The sequence below is a fragment of the Capricornis sumatraensis genome, chromosome 10 (assembly GCF_032405125.1).
Source record: "Capricornis sumatraensis isolate serow.1 chromosome 10, serow.2, whole genome shotgun sequence".
Taxonomy (NCBI): Eukaryota; Metazoa; Chordata; class Mammalia; order Artiodactyla; family Bovidae; genus Capricornis; species Capricornis sumatraensis.
The window spans coordinates 16,168,897-16,185,541 of NC_091078.1; the positions used below are offsets into that span (position 1 = coordinate 16,168,897).

The 16,645-nt window shown below is 38.3% G+C and overlaps 1 protein-coding gene and 1 pseudogene across 2 annotated transcripts in view; both read left to right on the top strand.

Annotated features, from left to right (window-relative positions):
* The window catches only part of ECD (ecdysoneless cell cycle regulator), a 30,835-nt gene extending 15,535 nt beyond the window's left edge, over window positions 1–15,300 (top strand). For both annotated transcript variants that reach the window (XM_068982470.1, XM_068982471.1), the window contains exons 9-14: window positions 1,836–1,921; window positions 9,452–9,558; window positions 9,692–9,875; window positions 12,626–12,693; window positions 14,232–14,446; window positions 15,070–15,300. In XM_068982470.1, the coding sequence (XP_068838571.1) occupies window positions 1,836–1,921; window positions 9,452–9,558; window positions 9,692–9,875; window positions 12,626–12,693; window positions 14,232–14,446; window positions 15,070–15,300 (891 nt within the window). The remainder of the gene's footprint in view (window positions 1–1,835; window positions 1,922–9,451; window positions 9,559–9,691; window positions 9,876–12,625; window positions 12,694–14,231; window positions 14,447–15,069) is intronic.
* LOC138087240 (tRNA (guanine(10)-N2)-methyltransferase homolog pseudogene) lies at window positions 10,863–11,696 on the top strand (annotated as a pseudogene).
* Window positions 15,301–16,645: the final 1,345 nt, after the last annotated feature.

Consider the following 16,645-nt stretch of genomic DNA (forward strand, 5'->3'; position numbering starts at 1 on the left):
TGTACAATCTAGGCAAAATCAAGCCAGTGATCTAAAGTGTTAGGTCCATATTTAATGTGTGACATAATTGTAAGAACTAGAGTTAAAAGGGACCATTCTAGTTTGGTGGTAATAAGGGAGTGTCTATAAACTGTTTCTAATATTTTAGAAAAATTAATAACATCTATGCTGCTGCTGCTGCTAAGTCGCTTCAGTTGTTTCCGATTCTGCGACCCCATAGATGGCAGCCCACGAGGCTCCCCCATCCCTGGGATTCTCCAGGCAAGAACACTGGAGGAGGTTGCCATTTCCTTCTCCAGTGCATGAAAGTGAAAAGTGAAAGTGAAGACGCTCAGTCGTGTCTGACTCTTAGCGACCCCATGGACTGCAGCCTACGAGGCTCCTCTGTCCATGGGATTTTCCAGGCAAGAGTACTGGAGTGGGGTGCCATTACCTTCTCCAAATAACATCTATACAAAGTGATAAAAGTTATTATTTATATCAGATGAATAACTTGTACAAATCTATGAAGCAAACATGAAGACACCAAATAGAAAAATTAGCAAAGACATAGATTAAAAAATTATATGACCTAAATGGGAAGGAAATCCCAGAAAAAGGGGATGTATGTAGATAGATGTATGGCTGATTTCACTTTGCGGTACAGTGACGTACACAACAGTATAAAGCAACTATGCTCCAATAAAAAAATTTACGAAAAGGGAACTAGTAAATTTCTCTTAAAATAATCACTCACACGTAGTAAAGATATGTATATTAACACAATAATAAAGACCATTTTCACATATGTAAAAAGCATATGAAAGATATTCAGTGCTATTGAGAATATAGTGAAAATAGTTACACCTATCCGTTGCCGATAACATTGTAATAGTGGCAACCTTAACTGGAAAGGAATTTGATACTGTATTCCAAGAATTATACAGAAGTTCAAACTTGGAACCTTCACTTTATTTTATTATTATTTTTAATTGGAAGATAATTGCGTTACAATGTTGTGTTTTGTGTTTCTGCTGTACAACGCGTGAATCAGCTATAAGTATATGTATGTCCCCTCCTCCTAAACCTCCCTCCGCACAACCCCACCCCCTGCAGGTTATCGCAGAGCACAGAGCTGAGCTCCCGGTGCTGAACAGCAGCTTTCTAGTAGCTGTCTGTTTCAAACATAGTAGTGTATATATATCAGTGCTGCTGTCTCAGTTTCTCCTACCCTCTCCTTCACCTCCATGTTCACAAGTCATCCTCTATGTCTGTGCCTCTGTTCCTGCCTTGCAAACAGGGAAGCTTTATGTTAAATAATCTACACTTTAAGGAAACATCCAAGAAGTAGAAAAGGCCTTAAGAATATGATAATTTTAAAGATTGTGTAGTGGTATGGAAAACTGCTTATATTATAGTATATTTTTAAAGAATGTAAAGTATTAAGCATAAATGCCATCATAAACATGCCTGTGAGAGGTAGAAATGATAGTTAAGGTTAGGGTTATGCTATTTTTTGAGCTCTATTTGTACTTTGTTTTATAAATTAGTTGCTGGTTAATCAATTGTTTCTTTATAACAAGTTATTAATAAATAATAGAAAATGATAGAAAACCTCCCAAATTGGAAAGAGGCCCTTAAATGGTGAAAAGGATGAGGTCCCATCACATTTAGCCTAGTCCCTTTTCTGGAGAAACTGTACATCCATGACAAAACAAGGACGAGGAGTCAGGCCTCATGATTTTCGTACAATATATTAGAGTATTGTATACTGCCTCCCTGGAAGTTGCTGGTGAGCAGGTTATTTTAATGATATCATCTATACCAGGTTCTGATGGGCATTATTATTTTTTTAGGGACTGATGGAAGGTTCTGTTCAGTACCAGGAAAGGCTAGAAATGGCCAAGAACTACTTCCAGCTCTCTGTAAATCGGCCAGAAAGGTGAGTTTATCTCTACCCAAACAGGGCAGCAGAGTGATAACTTGCCAGAAGTTAAGGAGTTACTTACTCCTGAGATGGCTGCACATGTTGGAGCTGCCATATTTAAACTGTTAACGGCAGAACTCATGACTACTGAAGGAGCTGGTGTCAAGAGAGGAGGTGTTGTTATGGGAGTTTGCTGGCACTTGTAGCCACCACCACCACCACCTTCATCATCATCATATAATGGCTAATGTATGCTGAGTACTTACAAAGCTTAGGCCACTAACTCATTTAACCCCCTCTTAAAGCCCTGTGAAATAGATATAATTGTTATTTTCTCTATCCACAGCTGAGAAACTGAATCTAAGAGAGGTTATGTAATTTGCCAAAGGTTACACACCTCAAAGTGACAGGCCTAGGGATTTGAACTCACGGATTCTGTTATTGAGCCATATGCTTAATTCCTGTGGGAGTTCTGGGCTGTGTTGAGTTTTTTAAGGTGGATCTGAATCACAGGATGAAGCAGGCATTCAGCTTCCAAATGATATCTCATTCTAACCTGCCATATATTTTCTGGGGGAAGAAAGAACTGAGCACAAGGTTGAAAGAAAATGGTGGTAGTTTAGTCGCTAAGTCGTGTCCAACTCTTGTGACCCATGGACTATAGCCTGCCAGACTCCGATGTTCACAGGATTTTCCAGGCAGGAATACTGGAGTGGGTTGCTATTTCCTTCTCCAGGGGATCTTGCCGACCAAGGATTCGAACCCACATCTCCTGCATTGCAGGCAGATTCTTTTACCGACTGAGCTATGAGGGAAGCCACATGGAAGAAAATGGCTGCCCTTTAAAATTCGATAAAGTTGAGTTTCAGTTCTGGTAATACTGAAGTATCATCTCAGACTAACTCCCTGCTAATTTCAGTGATAACCCTGGACAGAATATTTTAAAAAAAGAGAAAAAACAGTTATTTGAAGACACTGGAGAAAAAAGCAAGCAAAAATCAGAAGGAATAGGTGCTTGAAAAAAGAAAGTCCCTCTTGTCTGACTTGTCCCCTGAGAGCGCTTCTAGTCAGTATGGCCCAAGGATAATGGAGCTTCTGCAGAAGGGTTTATTGGGCTGAGGAATCAAAGGTCAGAATTTGAGCACTGGAAAAAATTCAGTTTCTGTTTGCAAAACTGAATTTGAGATACTTAAAGCTATTAAATAACGTGAAAGAAATAACTTTGTAAGTGTTGTGACTCAGAAGGTCCCCAGTTGTGTGTGGATGTGTGTTTTGTTTTGTTGTTGGGCTTTTTTTCTCAAACCGAACTGGTTTTGAACCTTATTTGTTTTGCCAACATCTCAAATATCACATATATGTGTAATACTTAAAGATTGTATGAAGCAAAATTGATGGCGAGAGAACTCTAACCTCAGTATCTGTGAGATAGTAATGACTTTACACCAGTCTTTATTCTTTTGTATTCTTGCCTGGAGAATTCTGTGGACAGAGGAGCCCTGATGGGCTGCAGTCCATGTGATTGCAGAGTCTGACACAACTGAACGGCTAACACTTTTTTTCCCACTCTTTTGTAAGTGTCTAGAGGTGCCTTTGCCCCATTCTCGTCAATTTTACGGCAGTAATTTGTGGAAAAGAGGATGCCTTCTTAGGGTATGTTTTAAGGAAACTTGGGAAAGAAAGTAAAGGAGGTGGCTCTCATAATTAGGGGAATCTCCCCCAGATGAATCTTGTCACCTCTAGGAGACCACTTCCCTGTTGAATAGCATTACTTTATAATCTTAGGTTGAAAAGAAGTTAAGAAATTAGAGAGACTCATGTAGGAGATTTAGGGCTATCTTATTCTCCCATGAAATAAGATAGATTGAGGGTTTGGTAGTTCTTTTTAAAAAACAATGTCTTTTGTTATTATACAAATAACATTCATTCATATAGCAAATAGAGAAAAACGTAAGAGGGAAAAATTTATATCATGAGTAAGCTACTATTATTCCAGTTTATATCATGAGTTAGCCACTATTATTATTCTTCCGATTTACTGCCTTCCAGGATTATTATTCCCCATAACCAACTGACTTTTTAAAAAAACTTTACATTATCAAGAAATTATGTATGTTGTTCATAGTTTTTACTCGTTGTGATCTTACATTTTCCCATGACCTTAAAATGTTTTGATAAAGTGTGTTTTTAAATAGCTGCACAGCATTTTAGCAAATGGACTCTTAATTTACTTATTGCAAATAGCTTCAATATCCAACATTTTCATGAGTGTTGTAGGAGAAACTCCCGTTCACCAACCAGAATGACTTCTTTGCAGTTTGAAACCAAGCTCACATTCCCCTCCAGACCTGCTCTTGGCTCCTAAAGCTTTTGTTTGTTTGCTTTGCTTTTATTAGCTGAATTAATATCTTCGACTGTGTCCTGCTGGCTTTTAATTGTACCGCCATCCTTCTTATCACCCAGACCTCCTGGCTCTCCTTGGATCCAGTCATTAGATACTGTTCACTGTTATCTTGTATCTTACATTCTTTTACCTTACTGCCTGGCTAGATACTCTAATTACTTAGTTATTGAACTCTCAGTTCAGTTCAGTCGCTCAGTCGTGTCCGACTCTTTGTGACCCCATGAGCTGCAGCACACCAGGCCTCCCTGTCCATCACCAACTCCCGGAGCCCACCCAAACTCATGTCCATTGAGTCGGTGATGCCATCCAACCATCTCATCCTCTGTTGTCCCCTTCTCCTCCTGCCCTCAATCTTTCCCAGCATCAGAGTCTTTTCCAGTGAGTCAGCTCTTTGCATGAGGTGGCCAAAGTATTGGAGTTTCAGCTTCAGCATCAGTCCTTCCAATGAACACCCAGGACTCATCTCCTTTAGGGTGGACTGGTTGGATCTCCTTGCAGTCCAAGGAACTCTCAAGAGTCTTCTCCAACACCATAGTTCAAAAGCATCAATTCTTTGGTACTCAGCTTTCTTTATAGTCCAACTCTCACATCCGTACATGACTACTGGAAAAACCATAGCCTTGACTAGACAGACCTTTGTCAGCAAAGTAATGTCTCTGCTTTTTAATACACTGTCTAGGTTGGTCATAACTTTCCTTCCAAAGAGTAAGCATCTTTTAATTTCATGGCTGCAGTCACCATCTGCAGTGATTTTGGAGCCCCCAAAAATAAAGTCTCTCACTGTTTCCACTATTTCCCCATCTATTTGCCATGAAGTGATGGGACCAGTTGCCATGATCTTAGTTTTCTGAATGTTGAGCTTTAAGCCAACTTTTTCACTCTCCTCTTTCACTTTCATCAAGAAACTCTTTAGTTCTTCTTCACTTTCTGCCATAAGTGAACCATATTGAACTATAGCTATACCTAAACTTATTTCTCAGCCTCTAGCGACTCTTCTCTTCCAATTCAACCATTAGAGCCAGGAGAATCTGCTTGAAATACATATGTACTCATGTTACCTCCCTCTCCTAAAAATTATTAGAGATTGTAATAGTGAAAAATTACAAACAATGGAAGTGTCCACCAATAATAGATAAATGAATTTCAATGTATTTATATGATGGCTTACTGTCCATTAGTTAGCCAGAGATTATATAAATATCCATAAATCTAAGTAAGAATTTCTCAACCTTGACAGTATTGACACTTTGGACCAGATGGTTCTTTGTTGTGGGGAACTATCCTGTGCATTGTAAGATGAAGCAACGTCTCTGACCTCTACTCAGTAAATTCCCCTAGGACTGACTCCCCACCAATTGTGACAACCAAAAATATTACCAAATGTTGCCAAATTGTCCCAGTTGAGAATCACTGGTCTAAATGAATAGATTAAAAAAATACAATGTTGAATGAAAAATACAAGTAAAATGTAGGTGCTATGGATATAAATTGTAAAAATATACAAGATATTACATATTATAGATACATATATCCTCATTCACTCAGTAAGTATTTATTATCTCCTATATGCCAGGCCCTGTTCTAGGCACTGGGAATACAACAAGTGAACCCCAATTCTCCCTGCCCTGTGGAGCTGCATACTAGTGTTGGAGAAAGATGATAAACCATTATATGATGATAGATAGTAATTAGTACTTTGAAGAAAAGGCAGTGTTTGGGGAGAGAGATGTAAGGGCTGCTCTTCTAGAAAGGTTGACCCAGGAGACCTTTCCAAGGAGGTTTTCTTTCAAAAGAGATCTAAGAATGTCAGGGATTGAGTCAGATAGGTGATAACTGAGGGAATGGTATCAAGGGAATAATATGTCTGGTAAAGAAAACAGTGTTCTCTTACTCACTCAGTGGCCCAGAAAGGTTCTGTGAGAGCTGTCACTTCTGGGCAGCAGAGAAACAGATTGGAACTAGTAGTTGATCATCAAAGGGAATACTAACTTTATCTATCATATATTTTTTAAAGTACGTACTTAAAGAATTCACCTGCAGGAGATACAGATTAGATCCCTGGGTTGGGAAGATCCCCTGGAGGAAGAGGAAGTGGCAACCCATTCCAATATTCTTGCCCAGAAAATTCTATGAACGGAGGAGCCTGGCAAGCTGCAGTCCATGGAGTCACAAAGAGTCGGACACGACGGAACACCACCACCACATATATTACTAGTTTAGTTTTTATGTTAAGTTTATTAATGTAATAATATATTTAGAGATAAATATAGCAGTATTTTAATTCTGGGTGGTAAGGATATATTATCTTTTTGACTTGTCTTTATTATTTTAATCTCATAAAGCAAAAATTAAAAATAACAAGCCATCAGTGATCACTCACTCCTTACTTCACTGAGTCTAAACTTAGCCTTTTCAGCCTCGTTGTACTCTTCAGTCCATCTGTTCAGCCTCAGATTTCACCCTTAAGCCAAACTGAACCCGTTTGCTCTCTCTGAACATGTTCCTCACTTCCCCACCTCTGTACAAATGCTCATTTTTCCCCTTACATTTCTCTATCCTGTCTTACCCATCAAAATTCTCTTGGTTCTTTAAGGGCTAACTCAGCTTCTTCCATGAGCTCTTTTTTTTTTTTAACTTCTCTGTCTCCACCCAGTGAATGTAATTGCCTTCTCCTATGATTCTTTGAACCATTTGGTATTTCTTTGTGACTTTATATGTTTTTAACTTACCATAATTATTTGTGTATATTTCTTCTCTCTGTCTTAGTAATATTTGCATATTACAGAGTAGGGATAATTCCGTTACCCACATGATTCAGCAAGGTATGCAAATGTTTATTAAATTAATGCAAATCCATTATATAACTTTGTTTGTTCCCTTATAAATAGTTCAGAGTTCCATAAACTTATATAGCAAATCACATCACCATCATAAAATAGCTCACTCTGTGTGTATTTCCCTATCAGTTTATAGTAAGAGGAGCACAAAATAGTATCAGAAGACTTTGATTTCAAGCCTTTGCTCTGTCCAACTCAATGACCTTGCAAAAGTTATAGAAATTCACTGGGCTCTGAGTTTCTCCTTTGTAAAACAGGATTATTACCTCCTTGTAATAGTAATTAGAGGGCTAAATAAGAGAATGTATTTGAAGTGCTAGCCTAGCGTTTAATACATCATAGATTAATTTTTGTGCATACTTTCTTTGGGTTTTCATTTCCTCATAATGTGATATATGCAAATTGAAAGAGCTACGCTAAATCAGCAGCTTCATGATGGTGTCCATGGAGCCTGCTGCAGAGCAAAGGGGAAGGCAAGAGGAGCAGGTCTTCAAGCCTCCAGCTTCCATTTCAATCAAAGCAATCTTTCAGGGTTCTTTTTAGTTTGACTGAGGTATAATTGACAAAACTGTAAGACACTTAAAGTGTCACTGTGGTGATTTGATATACCTGTACATTATGAAAAAGAGTCCCACCACCTAGTTAATTAACAGATTCTTCACCTCACATGTTTATAATTTGTGTGTATGTGAGAACGTTTAATATTTACTCTCTTAGCAGACTTCATTTACACAATAGTGTTATCAACTATAGTAACCATGTTTCACATTAGATCCTATGACTATATTTACTTTACAGCTGAAAGTTTGAATCCTTTTTCCAAAATTTTTGTGCTTATTTCCATCACCCCTTAGTCACTGGCAACCACTTTTATTCTCCGTTTCCATGAGGTTGACCTCTTTTTTTAGATTCCACATATAAGTGATACCATGCAGTATTTAACTTTCTCTGTCTAGCTTATTCCATGCAGCATAAAACCTCCAAGGTGCATCCATGTTGTTGCAAATGACAAGGTTTCTTTCTCTCTCATGGCTAAATAATATTCCATTATATTCCAGTGTGTGTATATATATATATATATTCCAGTGTATATCCAGTATTTATATATATATATATCTCCAGTGTGTATATGTATATCTCTGTGTGTGTTTGCTAAATTGCTTCAGTCGTGTCCAGCTCTGTGTGATCCCATGGGCTGTAGCCTGCCAGGCTGCTCTGTCCATGGGATTCTCCAGGCAAGAATACTGGAGTGGATTGTTGTGCCTTCCTCCAGGGGATCTTCTTGACCCAGGTATTGAACCTGCATCTCTTACATCTGCTGCATTGACAGACAAGCTCTTTACCACTAGTGTCACCTGGGACCCCATGTAGATCTCTGTCTCTGTGAATTTATCTGTCTGTCCATTCATCCATCTACACCACACCTTTATCCAGTTATCTATTTGTAGACACTTAGGTTGTTTCCAGTCTTAGCTACTGTGAATAACACTACAGTGAACATGGGGATGCAGAAATCTCTTTGAGATTTTGTTTTCATTTCCTTTGGATAAATACCCAGAAGTGGGATTGCTAAGTCATATGGTAGCTCTATTTTTAATTTTTGAGAAACCTCCATACTGTATTCCATAGTGGTTGTATCAACTTGCATTCCCACCAACAGTGCATGAGGGTTCCCTTTTCTCCACATTCTTGTCAATGCTTTTCTTTTTAATGATAGACATTCTGACAGGTGTGAGGCGATATCTCACTGTGATTTTTATTTGCATTTCCTTGATGATTAGTTGATGTTGAGTACCTTTTCTTGGCATTTGTGTATCTTCTTTGGAAAAATGTCTATTCATTCTCTCTGCCCATTTTTGAATCAGATAACTTGGGGTTTTTTTCATATATATGGTTAGTGAATATTTTCTCCCGTTCTTTAGGTTGTCTTTTCATTTGTTGATGGTTTCTTTTTTTGCAAAGCAGTTTCTCTTTTCTTTACTTTTTGGACTTTTTGTTGGTTTGGCTGTGCTGTGAGGCTTGTGGGGATCCTCTTTCTCTAATCAGGAATTGAGTCAGGGGTCATGGCAGTGAAAGCACCAAGCCCTAACCACTGGACCACCAGGAAACTCCTCAAAGCAGTTTTTCTTTGAGCTCTTTTTATATTTTGAGTTCCTGGTGAAATTTTGAGAGGAAGGATTCAGTATCCTGAACAAATGTTTAAAAACAAATTAGACTAGATAATCCTTTCCAACTTTAAAATACTCTGTTTTTGTGGTTATTATTCTAAGTTCTCATTAAATACCCATATCTTTGATTTTTTTATAGCTCTCATGCTATGAGCCCAGGTGAAGAAATCTTAACGTTATTGCAGACAGTACAATTTGATATAGAAGAGCTTAAGAAAGAAGAAGCTTATCTTCCCCCAGAAGATGGTAAGTGATGGGCCAGGATAGAGCATGGAGTTAGAAAGAATTGAAACATCCCACTAAGTCTCAGAGGGTACTTTACTGAGAGTATACCTGTTTCCTGTGAGTATAGTATGGCAGTGTCACACTTCTTTTTCAGATGAACGGTGGTTAGATCTCTCACCAGATCAGCTGGACCAGCTGCTGCAGGAAGCTGCTGGCAAAAAAGAGCCAGAGCCCACTTCCAAGGGGCGGGAGGAGAACTATGACTTAACCCAAGTCTCAGAGAGCATGAAAGCTTTCATATCCAAAGTTTCAACCCACAAAGGAGCAGAGCTGCCTCGGTAATTTCTGTTAAAGTATAATTATCTGAATAGTTAAAGGATCTATGTCGGCATCATCCAATCATTGCCAGTTCTGTGGTATTGTTTTGTTTTGTTTTTATTTTTAGTAAATGATTTTCAATGCTTTGTTTTCCTGTTTTGGTACCTAGTACTATGATAACTTACTTATCTGGAGTCAAATTTCTGATAACCTGATAATGATCCTTGAAGTGAGCCAGAGAGATCACTCAGATCTAAAGGCCACTGCCCCAGAGCTGGGCAGGGCAACCATATACTTTACTTTTTAGGCTTTTACTCAGAATATTATGGATTTTTAACATCTAGCTCTCGTCAAGATCAGACATCTGATCTTGTACCCTCAAGTAGATTGGAAGCTTCAAACTTGAAAGAGGAGGATAAGTGCCGCTGGGTACCTTGAACAAGTTTTCTTCTGCTCATGGCACAGGAACACCTGGAGTTCCACCTTCTGGAGATAAAGTCTTTCCTTTCACTTTTTGGAGGTTAGTTCACCAGTAGTCAGGAAACTTATGGAAAGTCTCCTTTTTGGATTCTTAGCATTCCATCTGAAGATATTGCCAGAAACTTAATTTTTCTGTGTGTGCCAAGTCTATATTTGAACTATGGGGTCATGGAAAGTGTCCGGAGGAGCTGTACAGTTCTCTTAAAAGCTACCCTGTTGAGAAGGTGGTTCCATTTCTGCATTCAGAGTCTATGTATAAAATAAAGATTCACGCATTTAATAAAACCTTGACACAAGAAGAAAAAGTCAGATGAATAGATGCACTTGAATTTATGTCATTTTAAGGGAAAGTGAATTTAAAAAAGCCACAACATATATTCTCTATTTTGGAAGGTTATGGTTTGGACCCAAACCACATCCCTGAGAATCCACATAATATTTATTTTGGTAGATGGATTGCAGATGAACACAGAGAGCTTATTGAGTCATACAGTGTCAAAAAGAGACACTTTATTTGAAATACAAGCATGGATGCTGGTTTATCATTCGTCATGGCCAACCATGGAAAAGTGAAAAAAGATGATACTGTATTTGATCCATTTGTTGGAACAGGTGGCCTTTTGATAGCTTCTGCTCATTTTGGTGCATATGTATATGGAACAGACATAGACTACAATACTGTTCATGGCTTAGGAAAGGCTAGTAGGAAAAACTGGAAATGGAGAGGACTGGATGAAAACATCTTCATCAGTTTGGTTTAGGGCAAATCTTCATCAGTATGGTTTAGAGAAGTATTACCTTGATGTCGTGGTTTCAGATGCATCGAAACCCTCCTGGAAGAAGGGCACTTATTTTGATGCAGTCATCACTGATCCTCCAAATGGTATTAGAGAATCTACAAGAAGGACAGGTTCACAGAAGGAAATACCAAAGGGAATAGAAAATGTCCAGAAAGCCACGTTCCTGTTTCCTTGAGTTATCTGTGTGATATGTTTTTTGACCTGTTAAAGTTCTCAACAGAGACCCTCATATTAGGTGGAAGACTTGTCTATTGGTTACCAGTATACACACCAGAATACACCGAGCAGATGGTACCCTGGCATCTCTGCTTGAAACTCATGAGCAACTGTGAGCAGAAGCTTTCCAGTCACACATCAAGGTGCTTGATAACAGTGGAAAAGGTGAAGGAATTTGAGAACCGAGGCCAGTATTCACATTTGCTGAGCGATCACTTTCTGCTGTACCAAGGTCATAATTCCTTCCACGAGAAATGTTTTAGTGGGGTAACAAAAAGAATTACCAAGGAAGAAAAATCTAGCAGGAATGAAAAATTAAGATTTTTGACAATGGAGAAAGAATAAGGATTTGATAGAAAAGACATCTGTATGTGAATTTTCATGTGTAATACAGAAAATGTACCGTCTTAAATAACTTTATATAATAAATGCTACAAAAAAGAGGAGGATGAAAGTGTTTATCAGAGGAAGAAATAGTAACAGAACAAGGCAATGGCACCCCACTCCAGTACTCTTGCCTGGAAAATCCCATGGGTGGAGGAGCCTGGTAGGCTGCAGTCCATGTGGTCTCGAAGAGTCGGACACAACTGAGGGACTTCACTTTCACTTTTCACTTTCATGCATTGGAGAAGGAAATGGCAACCCACTCCAGTGTTCTTGTCTGGAGAATCCCAGGGATGGGGGAGCCTGGTGGGCTGCCATCTATGGGGTCACACGGAGTCGGACACGCCTGAAACGACTTAGCAGCAGTAGCACCAGCAGCAGGGGAAAAAAGGTAGATGGAATTGTTCCTTGCCCAGCCAAATACATCTTTATTAGTGTTGATGCCATTAGCCTCATAAGATTAAAATTTATGTTCAGTATTCTCTCTTTAAGACAGCAAGGATAGGGAAAGTTTGATCTTTTTTATGTTTAAAGGTTTGGTTCTTAAAAAGATAGACTTTATTTAAATGAATTTGGATAAATAGCTTCTTTTGCTAATGCTAGATATATCTGATAGGAGGTGGTAGGTTGGCAGATCCCTAAATCAGCATAAGTTAAAAATGTGCATAATCAAAGTGCAATTTTTACTTTTATTTCTTCTATCTTTCTCATTTCTATTGCCCTACAATATCAGTAAGCCTAATGGTTTTTAAAATTTAAACTACAATTTTCCTTGCTCTGCCTCCTTTGAAAGTTTATCTCTGGTAGTGTTCCTAAGAACAGCACCAATTTAGACAAAGTTTCAAAGAGTTTTGTTTGGGATAAATTGTCTTTTTCCTTTAATCTTACAGAGAACCTTCTGAGGCTCCAATCACTTTTGATGCAGATTCTTTTCTTAATTATTTTGATAAGATTTTAGGTGAGTTACAGTGATGTTTACTTTTATTTTGCAACTGTAAGTTGTATAGAGATTGCTAGAGCTTTGGAGCATTGGACCTCATTTGTATTTTGTTTTTTTTTGTGTGTGTGTGTGTGATTTTGAGTTGCTTTTAACTATTAATTATTGCCCTAAGTAATTTTGCAGAAGATGCCTTGCTTAGTGCCTGGCATAGTAGTTGCTCGTTAAATAGTAGTTGCTCTTTGTTGAGTGAATGAATGCTGTGTGTTTAGATAGGGTTTTACATGGGCTCCAGTATTACATTGTTCTTTTTTTTTCTCTTTTAAACATCCTGCACTTATATACTGTGCTTCCCTGGTGGCTCAGACAGTGAAGAATCCGCCTGCAATGCGGGAGACTGGGTTCGATCCCTGGGTTGGGAAGGTCCCCTGGAGGAGGGCATGGCCTCCAGTATTCTTGCCTGGAGAATCCCCATGGACAGAGGAGCCTGGCAGGCTACAGTCGATGGGGTCGAAAAGAGTTGGACACAACTGAGCGACTAAGCACAACAGCACTTATATATTACTAAAATAAAAAAGACAAATAGCCCAATTAAGAAAAAAATCAACAAAGAATATAAACAGGTAGTGTCTTGAAGAAGAAATATAATCAATAAGTATTTGAAAATAGTTGACTCTTTCTAGTAAACAAGTAAGTATACAATAAAAGTAAGAATTAGTTTTATTGCCCATCATATTGGGAAAAATGTTAAAGGTTGGTAATAATCAGTTTCCTCAAGTGTGGGAGAAAGGAGCACTGTCCAATTGTGGAGGTGGAGGTGTAAGTTGTCTTTTCTCAAGGCAGTTTGGTACTCCAGAATGTTGATAACCTTTGACTTTGCTATTTCACTTCCAGGAATTTACCTCATGAAAAAGCTGTGTGTGCTAAGATGGTGATTGCAACATTGTAGTAGCAAAAACTGGGTTATAGTACAGTTTTACCCCCCACCAAAAAAATTATAGTACATTCATTTTATGAAGTATTATATAGCCTTAGTGAAGAATGAGGTCCATTTATGGGTTTTGACAGCAAAGGACCTCCAAGATATATAAATAAATAGAAAAACAAACCGTAGTTCAATATATCTATGTAAAAAATATTTTGTATACACATACAGACACATACAGAATTACATAAATAAAGGTCTGGGTACCCACTGAACTTTTAAAAGATGTTTAACTCTGGGAAGAGAATGAAATGTGAGACAACTCTATATAACTTGAATGTTTACATCGGAATGTATTCATGTATTATGTAGTTTTAAAATTTCTTAAGTAAAAATTTTTAATCAATTAAATTCACCTAAAACAAAAAAAAGGAATCTTTCAGCTCAACCTGTGTACTTTTCTGCAAATGTCTGCCAGCAGTATCATTTTCTGGAGGGGATTTTTCTGAAGTACTTTGTCTATGTATATTCACCTTTTTTTTTTTTTTTCAGAGAATATTCTAATTCTTTTGAGATGTATAGTTATGCCAAAAAAATGTACCAAGTGACTCTTTCTGTGTTGGGGTCTGTGTAGGTTCAAAGTCCCATGAGTCAGACTCTGATGATCTGGATGAGGAAGACTCTGAATGTTTAGACAGTGATGATGACTTGGATCTTGAAACACAGGAGCCTGGAGAAGAAGCATCTGTAAAAGGGACTCTGGATGATCTCAAGTCATACATGGCCCAGATGGACCGGGAACTAGCACATACCAGCCTTGCCAAAAGTTTCACCACCCAGAAGCAAATGGTATATGTTCAACCTCTTTCCCTTTTGAGTCTAGTACAAAGGACAGCTAAAATTATTTTATCTTAGTTTTTCTTTTTCATTTGTGGTAATTTTTTGTGATTTGAATTTGATCTTTTGATTTGAATAAGGTTAATTTTTTCCTAACTCTGGTTGGATGAAAGATTATTTTCTTAAACAAGCTTAATTATACTGCTTATTCTATGTTACATGTGGGTAGGAGAGAAATCTACCTTCTTTCACTTAGAGAAAATTTCAGATTCTGTTTTATTTATTTATTTTTAACTGTTCATTTTTTTTCTGTGTATTTCTTTTAAAACTCTTAGGCAAGCTATAAATATATCTCCTTACCTCTGGTTATCTCCCTTGGGCTATTTCAAAATCGGGAAGGAATCCATTTAATTTGTAGAAACTTTTCCTAGGAAGAAGTATGCTATAATCTTTGGAACTAGATTTTAATGTGTTTGTTAAATTACATAGTTTATTATTAGACTTCATTTTCTTTCTGTCAAGAAGGGAATTTCCTTTCTAATATGTAACTCAACTTTACGTTGTTGCTTTTTATTGTAACTGCCATCCAACCTAGTCGTATTGTCCCATGACTTTCTTTTCCTTCCATGAACAAGGAACCTCTATCCCAGACTACCAATGACAATTCAGAGGAAGAAGATTCTGGCACAGGAGGATCTGTTATGACGCCAGTGGATGTGGACCTGAACCTGGTTTCAAACATATTAGAGTCCTACAGTTCCCAAGCTGGACTGGCAGGACCTGCTTCCAACCTTTTACAAAGCATGGGTGTGCAGCTGCCTGACAACGATGATCACAGACCCACAAGTAAGCCAACGAAGGATTAGCCAGCCAACCCAGCCTCTCTTTTTCCTTCTTGAATAAATACTGAGTCTGACTGCTCATTTCTAGTTTTGATTACTCATCTAGTAAAAATGTTTTCTTCAAGTTCATAGGGTTAACTTCTCTATGAGCCCCAAATGTTGCCCTCTTTGCACAAGTCTTTTGTGATCTCAACTCGGGTGCATCCAAGGTTTTGAAATCAGCAGAAGAAAGAGAATCAAGCCCTTGAGATAAGACTTACACACTCTGTGTTTGGAACATTAAGTTTATCTTTATTCAGGATTAAACACTGGGTAGAGGAAGGAAGGTAGACTGGCAAACATAAGGAATGAATGAGCTGCTTTATTCCAGTTACCAGGAACGACCTTGAGTCAGTCTCCCTCTGGTGTCAAATAATTGAATGTTCTACCTGTTTTTGCTATTCTTCTTCAAGGACCCATCAGGTTTTTTTTATTCTTAGCACCTTCATAATTCATTGCCACAAAAATATTCTCCAGTCAGGTAAGCCCTATACCAAAGTTTCTTTTATTTATCTGCCATTTTTTAGGACCCCAGCCCATCCTGGCCTCATTTGCCTCTGCTCTCAGTTATCCTTGGAATTCTAAGAACCAAAGCACTCTTTCCAGTCACTGCTGGAAAACAAAGTTCAATGTTGCAGCTCCTCCTATTAACTACTGTCATTTTTTCTTTTCCAAAACAACACATTAATCCAAAAGTAAACAGTTACTTCGTGGTAAGTTGAGAAACTCATAACCAGGAATTCTGTACACTCCTCTTTCTATCAGTATTTTCAAATTGGGGATATGTACACATGTGGTCACAAACACACCCACATAGAGAGAGAAAACATTGGGAGGCGGTACAACTCATGGACCCTGAACTGTTTTCTTCTAACTGCAAGATATGAAGAAATCTCAGGACCTCTCTTTCTAGAGTGTTTTTTCCCTTCTATGTGCCGGGTTTAGCCCAGGTCAGGGCAAGCTGCCAATCTTAACAGGACAATCGAGTCCCATCACATATTATCCCTCAGCATTTCCCGATGACAGCAGTTTGATTTTCCCAAAGCCGTGATGGTGTGCTGGCAGTGGTGACAGTATTGATCCCAGCTTTTAGGATCAAAAGGAAATTCAGTGCTTCATCCTCTCTAGTTCTAGAATCTGTTTTACTTAGTCCTGTGGGACTTGGGTGTGTGAATCATCTTAGGGTCTCTGGCACTTATGTCTTTAATCACTAGTTAGTTGCCTAAAAGTACCTGAACATACAACTCTTGCCTCAGCCATTCCTCTTCTCAAACAGACTTCTCACAGCATTTCTTCCCAACGTTGCTTTAGTCATTACACAGACTTCACA